At 42.6% G+C, this 10,355-nt stretch overlaps 1 protein-coding gene across 1 annotated transcript in view; it reads left to right on the top strand.

Annotated features, from left to right (window-relative positions):
* Positions 1-7,117: 7,117 nt before the first annotated feature.
* The window catches only part of CCDC175 (coiled-coil domain containing 175), a 71,761-nt gene continuing 68,523 nt past the window's right edge, over positions 7,118-10,355 (top strand). Inside the window, exons 1-2 of the mRNA XM_002824805.4 lie at positions 7,118-7,309; positions 8,903-8,988. Of these exons, the coding sequence (XP_002824851.3) occupies positions 7,153-7,309; positions 8,903-8,988 (243 nt within the window). The 5' untranslated portion in view covers positions 7,118-7,152. The remainder of the gene's footprint in view (positions 7,310-8,902; positions 8,989-10,355) is intronic.

Below are 10,355 nucleotides of genomic sequence, written 5' to 3'. Positions count from 1 at the left end.
CTTAGTTTGGAATTCAGGCTCTTCACAATAAAGTCACTACCCAAGTTTCTGGCTGGTCTTCTGCTTTTCCTCTCCAAGCACCTAACACTCATTGGCCACACCTCCATGGCTCTGCTAACAACCTGTAGAATGCGGAGTGCCCTCCTCACCCCAGCCCCAACTCCCTGCCCTGGTTGTAGGGCCACAGAACAGCTCTGGCAGAGCAGGCAGTGCTCCAACCTGGAGTCGGAAGTCCTTCCATGCCACTGTTCAATTCTACGACTGGGGGGTTAACCTCAAGGTTATTGAATCGCTCATCTAAGTGTAATTTTCAAAAAATAGGATACTGATAATAATCACCCCAGAGAATTGTGATAAAGTCATGGAAGCAAGTACATTTTGTAAAACTGTAAAATGCCTTGCAGTTGTGGGCAGTAGTTATGGTACCGCACTTCTCATAGGGAATTGCACCTGGTTCTCAAGTGTGCTTCAAAATCCTCCCTTTTCCCACCTTCAAGGCCGTCTTCTTAGGAACAGGGGACAAATCTCATCCACGTGTTTAGTCAAATGACCGATTAGACTATTTGGTATGTAAGAAAGCCCCACACATGCCGACTGGATTAACTGAGAAAGTGAACCTCTACGGAAAACAGCACTGCCCAAGCTCATAGTCCCCGGAATGGGGAGGGCTCTAGAAAGGAGGATCATGTGAGGGGAAGCAGCTGGCAGCTCCGGATTTCTACTTCCTCCTTTTTTTTTTTTTTTTTTTTGAGACAGCGTTTCGCTCTTGTTGCCTAGGTTGGAGTGCCATGGCGCGATCTCCCAGGTTCAAGCCATTCTCCTGCCTCAGCCTCCCGAGTAGCTGGGGTTACAGGCACACGCCACCGGGCCCGGCTAATTTTTGAATTTTTAGTAGAGACGGGGTTTCACCATGTTGGCCAGGCAGGCCTCATCCTCTTTCTCTTGCCTCTCTCTTCCTCAGCGCGGCCTCCCCTGGCGCCACCTGCAGGTCTGTTTTGTATAATACATGCTCAGCACACAGCACACAGTAGGCACACAACAAACACGCCATCCAGTGACAATGGCATGGAAATAAAACCAATTTCCCACCTCTGTGACAGTGACGGTTGATTTCATTACAGAAATTTTCACTGAGGATTGAACGACCAAGAGGCTTAAGGAAGCCTAGGGATGGCAGAAAGGAGAGTCGCATTTCTATTTCAGAAGAAATGCTTTTTATTTTCCATTAGTAGAAGGAAAAGACGAAAAATACTTAGCCTGTGCTCTGTGGTAAGCACATCTTTATTCTGCTTAATCTTCATAATCCCAATATGTAAAATCTCATTGTACAGATGAAGAATGGAGGCTTGAGTCTAAGCCAGTCTAAAACCTGTAGCAAATAACGCAACCGATATATGTCCCAAACCTGTTTAGCCCCAAGAAATTGCTGGAGATAGATAAAAACAAAGACAGGTAATGGAAAAGGGATCCTCTTAGTCAGTTGTTACAAACACCGACATGGTCTGTTCTTCCTCAAAGATGCCCTGCTTTCCTTGTTTGGCATAACTCCATCAGAGGCACCAATCCATCTGTTTGCTTCTCTAACCATCTGGCACTACCTGGGGAACATAATCTTCCTGCCATTTTACCACAAAAATACCCATATGCTGGAGTCACTGTAGCTGAGAATTATAGCCTGACCACAAGACAGACACTTTAGAAGCTGTGAGAATCCCAAGGGATAGGAAATCTTTGCTGAATATATAAACCTCTTGCAGACCATCGAGGAGGAAAGTAAACTTGAAGGTTTAAACTGGGGAAATCTTACCAGTACACAATGCGGGAGGACCAAGCCTTTGCAGCCCCTAAGAAGGATTCACCCAGCCAGCTAGGTGAGTCACTCAGCATCACAAGGGACAGATGTCGGGGTTCATAAATAATAGTATGGACAACATATGTATGGCGGACATCCTGTGGAAAAACCTCCAGCTCTTCTGAACCCTCTTCTCTCCTGCTGCCTCCCCAGAGGGGCTAGAAATTCAGATTCTCACTGTCCTAACCTCTTTTTCTTTTTTCTTTTTTCTTTTTTTTTTTTTTGAGAAGGAGTTTTGCTCTGTGGCCCAGCCTGGAGTGCAGTGGAGCTATCTCGGCTCACTGGAAGCTCCGCCTTCCAGGTTCACGCCATTCTCCTGCCTCAGCCTCCCGAGTAGCTGGGACTACAGGCGCCCGTTACCACGCCTGGCTAATTTTTTGTACTTTTAGTAGAGACGGGGTTTCACTGTGTTAGCCAGGATGATCTCGATCTCCTAACCTCATGCTCCACCTGCCTTGGCCTCCCAAAGTGCCGGGATTACAGGCGTGAGCCACTGTGCCCAGCCTCTAACCTCTTTTTCATGGGTGGCCTTGGGATCCAGCTCTAGCCGCTGAGACATAAAAGGAAGTGTGTGGGACTCTGAGCAGATTTTCTTCCTTGAGGAAAAGGAAGAAGTGTTCTACATGTGGCTGCTTTCCACTTCTCCCTGCCTTTGCACAAGGGTGGGATGTCTGGGGCTGCAGCAGCCATCTGTGACCATGAGGCAACAAGCTTGATGATGAAATGATAACATGCACAAAGCACTGAAACAGGCAACCACTTTCTATATGTGAGATGTTTGACCCAACTATCAAGAATGGAACCTTGCCTTGATCTAACTCAGGGTCTAGGCCCAAGGAGTTTAGACTTTGCCTAGAGATACTAGATTTATGCAAAGATGCCGTAAAAGCAATGTTATCATCAAATACGATATAGACCTCACATACAGAGACTGCAAACCTGCCAGAACACATGATCGTATTCATTCCTGTGCAAGTTAGGGGAACAGTTGGGTTCTTTCCCTGGCTCTAACAGCAGCAAGGGCTAAACAGAAACAAACTTGCTTTATGATAACTAAAAATCTATGTCAGCACCAGACTGGAGGATTCTCAATGTCATACTGGCTGTTCAGCAAAAGTCCTCTTTAAAATACTGCCTGAAAGATAAATGTATCTGTTTGTGTTACCAAAGTAAAAATACATGAGAAAAGGACATGCATTTTGGCCAAGTGAACACCATCTGTAAGTAGTGAAGGCTGAGAAATCTTTTTTTATATGTCAATTATTTTTAAAGTTTCCTATGGCTGCTGTTACAAATTACCACAAATTTAGTGGCTTAAAACAATACAAATGTATTGTTTTAAGGAAAGCAAATTTAAAAGTAAAAGAATACTTAAATGTATTAATATATTTAAGTATTGTTTTACCATTTTGGAAGTCAGAAGTTCGAAATGAGTCTTTCTTAGTGAAAATCAAGATGTCAGCAAGGCTGAATTCTCTCTGGAGGCTCTAAGGGAGAATCTGTTTCCCTGCCTTTTCTAGTTTCCAGAGACCACCTGCATTCCTTGGTTCGTGGTCCCCTTCCTCCATCTTCAAAACTAGCGGCTTAGCATCTTCAAATCTTTCTCTGACTTTGATATTGACTCTCCTGCCTCCACCTTTCAGTTATAAGAACTCTTGTGGCCAGGCGCAGTGGTTCACGCCTGTAATGCCAGCAATTTGGGAAGCCGAGGCAGGCGGATCACCTAAGGTCAGGAGTTCAAGAGCAGCCTGGGCAACACAGGGAAACCCCATCTCTACTAAAAATACAAAAATTAGCTGGGCATGGTGGTGGGTGCCTGTAATCCCAGCTACTCAGAAGGCTGAGGCAGGAGAATCGCTTGAACCCAGGAGGCGGAGGTTGCAGTGAGCCGAGATTGCGCCACTGCACTCCAGCCTGGGTGACAAGAGTGAGACTCCATCTCAAAAAAATAAAAAAAAAAACAAAACAAAAAACTCTTATGATTACATTGGGCCCACCTGGACAATCTAGGCTACTTTCCTCATCTCGGAGTTTACTGATTAACAATCTTAGTTTCCTCTACAACCTTAGTTACCCTTTACCAGGTAACCTAATATATTCACAAGTCTCAGGGATTAGGATGTGGACATTTTGAGGAGGCATTATTTTACCTACCACATCTATAATTTCACTAACCAGGAATAACTACAGGTAACATTCTAGTAAACAATTCTTCTCAGACCATTTTCTATGCATATGTTTATAGAGATATACCTATATACATCTCTATAGACATATGGACTTCTAAAAATTAAATATTAATTGAATACTGTACATTTCTTTTTCAACTTGCTTTTCCCACTTTATACATATGTATGTGTATGTACATGTAAATTTCTACCCATTATTCTTAATAGGTACCCTATTATTACTTTATCATTAGTGTTTTTTAAGTATCTACCATGTGCTCACTTAATTTAATCCTTTGAACAATCCTATGAACTGAGAACTCCTATCACTGTCACCACCCCTTTAGAGCTGAGACACTGGCAGCATGAGCTGGGAGGCTGTCTCAGGAGATACTCCATCCAATCAGTAGTGGAACGCATTTAAATCCACCAGAACCCAAGCTCTTAACCACATGGTGGATTGCCTCCTGGATTGTTCCACTGCGTGGATGTCCCATAAATTGCTTGACAACAGTGTCCTACTGTAGATCATTTGGGCTATTTTTCACTATTTAAAACAGGACTGCAATAAACAAGTTCATACCCATGTCCATGGACAAACCTGTGATTATTTCTTTAAGAACAATTCTTAGAAGAATTACTGTATGTCAAGGCTCCTTACACAAATTTCCAAATTGTCCTTCAGATAGTATGCATATTCCCATTGTCAATACTTTGAAGTATTATTCTTTTTAGTCTTAATATTATGAGGAAATGAGAGTATTCTTTTTCTTTTAATGCTAATGAGGGTAAATGTTTTTTCAATATGTTTCTTGGATTTTTTCCTTTTATTAAGGGCTGATTCATGTTGTTTGCCTAGATTTCTATTTCAGAATTAATAAAGTTTCTTTTGAAAAGTTATGGTTGAATTTTGTATAGGGCATCCCATATAAAAGGAACTATGAGACAAGGTAGAAGCTGATCGTTTCTCACAAAATATTTAATTTGTAAAAATTAAATATTAATTGAACATTGTACATTTCTTTTTCAACTTGCTTTTCCCACTTTTACATATGTATGTGTATGTACATGTAACTTTCTCACAAAGTTCAGGGAAAAAGAAAGTATTACAGACATGAAGGGAAATAAAGAAATGTAAGAAAATCTAGTAAGTGGGGAGGACACAAAATGCCCCCTTAAGATTAGCCTTTATTCATAGATAATGGAGAGCAATGTGATCCAAATGAGGGGGTGAATAGGAAGAGTCTTCTGGTGACAGCATAAGAGTTGCCTTGAAGTGGTCCAGTCTAGATATTTCCAGAAGAGAGAAGTATATCACAAGGAATTTGTTACAAGGGCTATAGAAGCCAAAGGGTAAGAAGATAAAGAAGACCCCAGACATCAGAGCTGCCATAACACCTGTACTGTACGCACAAGCTCACATTTAGTGCTGAGCAGCTGGAGACTGCTGGAGTCACTGGCTCCTATTCGTGCCACCTCTAGAGTCACCAAAACTGCTGGGACCTACAGTCGACTGTAGCCTGAAACTACCACTTCTGGAGGCAGAAATAGCATGATTTCTCGGCCTTCTAATCTCCCACCAGTGTTTCCCATTAGTGGAACTTACCAAGAAAACAGCTGGCAAGGACATCCAGGAAATTTCATATCCAGTCTTCTTGCTCCTGCCACACAGAGGAGGGCCCAGAAGGGCAGGAACAGATTTGAATACCAATAGACCAAATCCCGCAAAAACGGAGGATGTTGTCCAGGATGGTGTCCAACGCCAAAATACGGCTCTCCCTGGATGAAGGAGGCCTGGATTTTAGAACTAGTTCTGCTACTGATATGCTGTGACCCCTCCAAGACAGTGTTGCACAGTGGTTCAGGACGTAGATCAGTGCCCTCACTTGCAAAGCAGGCAATAATACCTAGCTCAAAAGATTATTTGTGAGGGTTAAATGGGGTACTGCAAAGTATTTAAAACAGTGCCTGGAACAAAATAAGCATTTAACAATTGATAGCTATTGTCATTGTTACTGTCATTCTAATTTCAATTTTGCCATCTGTAGAGAAAAGAAGAGGAGGGTTGAATCACCTTTGCTTCTCTCTAACCCACCAGAGGAAAAGGAACTGACAGACTCAACCTGAGCCTCATGCTAAGCTGAATTTTGGAGATGCAGAGAAAAATGAATAATATCCTCCTGTCACCGTCATCACAGAGCTCACAGTTCGATGGGAAGACAGAGAAAAATCACTATGATTCAAGGCAAAATGTGCTCAGTGATATACTAGATACAAGGAAAGTTCTAAAATAGTACAAAAGAAGGTTTTGTAGCATAGTAGAAAGATTCATACAGACTTCACTTTATTATGTTATTTTATTATTTTGAGATGGAGTTTAGCTCTTGTCGCCCAGGCGGGAGTGCAATGGCGCGATGTTGGTTCACTATAACCTTTTCCTCACGGGTTCAAGCGATTCTCCTGCCTCAGCCTCCTGAGTAGCTGGGACTACAAGCACTCGCCACCACGCCCAGCTACTTTTTGTATTTTTAGTAGAGTTGGGGTTTCACCATGTTGATCAGGCTGGTCTTGAATTGTTGATCAGGCTGGTCTTGAATACCTGACCACAGGTGATCCTCCCACCTTGGCCTCCCAAAGTGCTGGGACTACAGGCGTAAGCCACCTCACCCGGCCCAGACGTCACTTTAAATCCAATATTATCCTCTTGTGGTCTTGAGCAGTTCATTTAGTCGCCCGCGCCTCAGTTTACTTGTCTGTAAAAGTGGAGGTACTAAAAGAGCCTGCTCACAAAGTCCTTGTGAAGATTAAGTGAGCTACGGTATGTAAAGGTTCTCCTGCAGTACCCGGCACAAAGATGCGCTCAAAAGTGATCATTATTATGATTCCAGTGGTCCACAAAAAAGACACAGGCCTGAACTAACGAAATGGAAATTGAAAGGGGGAAAAGTTAGCTAAAGAGAGAGTCATTCTTCCCAGACTGCTTAACTATCGTGGATAAAATTAGAGAACCAGGAGGGTACCTACTAGAGGTGCGGGCCACGAGGGGGCGCCCCAGGAACTCGGTGTCCTCGTTGCCCATGGCAACAGGCAATCCTTAGCTCCGGCTTAGGAGGCGCCAAGTAGAGCGGCAAAATGGCCCTGAGACCCTGGACCCCAGGGCTGGGCGCTGGCGAGAAGCTGGTGCAGGCGGCTGCCGTCTCCACCGGCCCCTCCCTGGAGTTATGCACCTTACCCTCCACCCTGGGCTCCTCGGTCGCGGTCGACGCTCTGGAGCAGCTGTTTGTTGTGGGTGAGACGCCCCTCGGGCGCTGGAAGGGACGTCTCCCCAGAGGTGGCGCTTAGGAGGCACTCAGCGGGAACCCTGAGGGGGACTCTCCTCCCGGAACTAGGGCATCACTGGCCAGGGCAGAGCCTTCTCCCCGCTCCTTGGAGGCTGGGGAGAGAGAGGTGGCGGGTGGGACCAAGTGCCCAGCTCTCCTGCCCTAGCGTAGCTGGGGTGATTCGCTCAACCTTCAGTAGTGGTTAAACTACTGAGGTGACAAATCCGGGACTCCCAAGCCACTGCCCTATGCCTGCGACCTGAGTACACACCTGCATTTAGATTATGCCTTCGATTTCAGTTCTCTTCCTGCCTTTCCTTTGCAAGTTAACATCCTCCCACATTTTGCCATGGCAAACTGGAGAATTTAACAAGCAGATAGGAAAGGGAGTGTTTAAGAGGCTCCTGTTGTGTTAAGCAAGAAAAATTAGATGTAAAGTGTTGTTTAGGAGATTCTAATAGAAAATAACCTTGGATGGGGCCAGGTTAAAATATTTTTCAGTTAGAAAGCTGAACCTGTAATCAAGTCACTTAAGCTTAAGGTAAGACAATCCAAGAAAGGGTGTTTCTTGTTCAGTGCAAAAACCGTTTAGGCCTAACAACAGAACATTTCAGTGCCTCACTAGATCATCCCATTTCTTCAAGATAATCGTATTGATTTATGTTACAATGTTACTATTAATTTGGGATAGTTTTTATTTTCCTTCTTAAATGCGCTAGGTTAATTTCACAATTCTTAGCAAATATGCTTGGGTAAATGTTATCATGAAGAATGTTGGCCGGGCGCAGTGGCTCCCGCCTGTAATCCCAGCACTTTGGGAGGCCGAGGCGGGTGGATACCTGAGGTCAGGAGTTTGAGACCAGCCTGGCCAACATGGTGAAACCCCGTCTCTACTAAAAATACAAAAATTAGCCGGGCGTGGTGACGCACGTCTGTAATCCCAGCTACTCGGGAGTCTGAGGCAGGAGAATCGGTTGAACTCAGGAGGCAGAGGTTGCCGTGAGCCAAGATGGTGCCACTGCACTCCAGCCTGCGCGACAGAGCGAGACTCCATCTCAAAAAAAAAAAAAAAAAAAAAAAAGGAATGTTACCCACTGAGGAGACCTAAAGTTATTAAGACCTAAATTACTCACATGTATCTGAGGTCATTGTCAATGACAGAGCTAGAACCTTGAACTCTTTTCATACTTGATCTCTAGATCAGCATGCCAATGCAACCCTAGTACTAATGTACAAATACATTTTTGTGTTAATGTCTAGACACTCAGAACATATTTCATAGGAAAAAAAATCATTACACCCTCTTGCCCTGAGTAGGAGTTATAAAATATTAATATGTAAATCTCCAGCACATTTGTCCTCAAGGAGCATAAAATATATACCTAAATTATAACATTATGGAATAGAAAATAAGTACAAAAGAGATTAGTGTAATGTACAATAAAAATTCAGAGACTGAAGATGTAACTTCCAGCCGAGTAAGCATTTGAGCTAGATCATAAAAGGTTAAGTAGGATTTGGATAGATAAATAAGAGATCTTTATTCTCTAATTTTTTTTCAGAACAATCACTGCAAAGTGACTATTTTAAATGTAATGAAGAAGCTAAGATCTTTCTTAAGGACATTGCTGTAGCTGTTAAGAAATTGGTATTGTATTATCTATAAGAACCATTTCTTCAATCTTCCACGTATTTCTTCTTCAAACTTTCATTTAGCACCAATTCTGTTCAAAGTATTAAGTAGATGACTAGGGAATATAGTTACCCTGAACTTAAAAATATTTTTCTCTCAATTTTGTAAGTATTTGCACAATTATTGATCAATTGTGGATTGTTACTTTATTTTCCATGAAGAAAACTTACTTATGGGCTTATGGCTGTGGATGAGGGCAAGCTCATTTAGAGAAAGCAATGTGGGTGATAATACAGTTCAGTTAAGAGGTGGACCACATGGGCAAATGCTTGGGACACCAATATATAAGCATTGCTTAAAACAAACACACAACCTCTGGAATAAATTGCAAGCATGGTGCTAATTAACTCAGTTCTCTGTAAGCAATTCTTTGCATAACTGGTCAAAGATTATTTGACATATGTTCCACTGAAGTAGACTGTGCCGTTAGTGAAAACAAAGAGAAACTCTTTCAATTACACTTATCTGGCCCCTATCAAAGACATGTTGAAGAAATATTTAAAGAATTTCCTTCTGAGGTGTCACAGACATCTGTTTTCGGCCAAGGATGATATTGACAATGCTTCCTTGGCACGGTCAGAATAGTGAAGGCTCTCCATTTTATTTAAAAATATTGAATAAGAATTTACTACGTATCAAATTGCTAAAAATGTAGAAATATGGCTGTAAATGAGTTTGAATCCACAGACTGCTGATAAAACTCTTATTACTTTATATTTTATATAATTATACACACTATATATCTATACTACATAATCATACTTTACAATCCAACTTGAGTAGATACATGTAAACACTTATGGATCATGTGTGTTGTGCGGCTCTGTGGTGCTGTGGAAACATTTTTCCCTGCTTGGTTCTTTCTTTCAGTTATGTCTTTCGCTAGGATTTTAAGGGGCCAAAATATTTATTGTGGTTAAAGTATCTAGTCTGTATTCATTAATATCTGAGCTGTGAAATCTCTTAAAAAACAGAGATCAGGCTGGGTGTGGTGGCTCACACCTGTTATCCCAGCACTCCAGGAGGCTGAGACGGGTGGATCACTTGAGGTCAGGAGTCCGAGACTAGCCTGGCCGAGACATGGTGAAACTCCATCTCTACTTAAAATACAAAAATTAGCCTGGCATGGTGGCGGGAGCCTGTAATCCTAGCTACTTGGGAGGCTGGTAGGAGAATTGCTTGAAACCAGGAGGCAGAGGTTGCAGTGAGCTGAGATTGTCCCACTGCACTCCAGCCTGGTCAACAGAGCGAGATTCCATCTCAAAAAAAAAAAAAAAAAACAGATCAATCCTTTTATTTTTAAAAGTAATAAATGTTTACTA

The sequence above is a fragment of the Pongo abelii genome, chromosome 15 (assembly GCF_028885655.2).
Source record: "Pongo abelii isolate AG06213 chromosome 15, NHGRI_mPonAbe1-v2.0_pri, whole genome shotgun sequence".
Lineage (NCBI taxonomy): Eukaryota > Metazoa > Chordata > Mammalia > Primates > Hominidae > Pongo > Pongo abelii.
The sequence above is the reverse complement of the archived record's forward strand: the minus strand, read 5'-3'. Positions and strand labels throughout refer to the sequence as shown.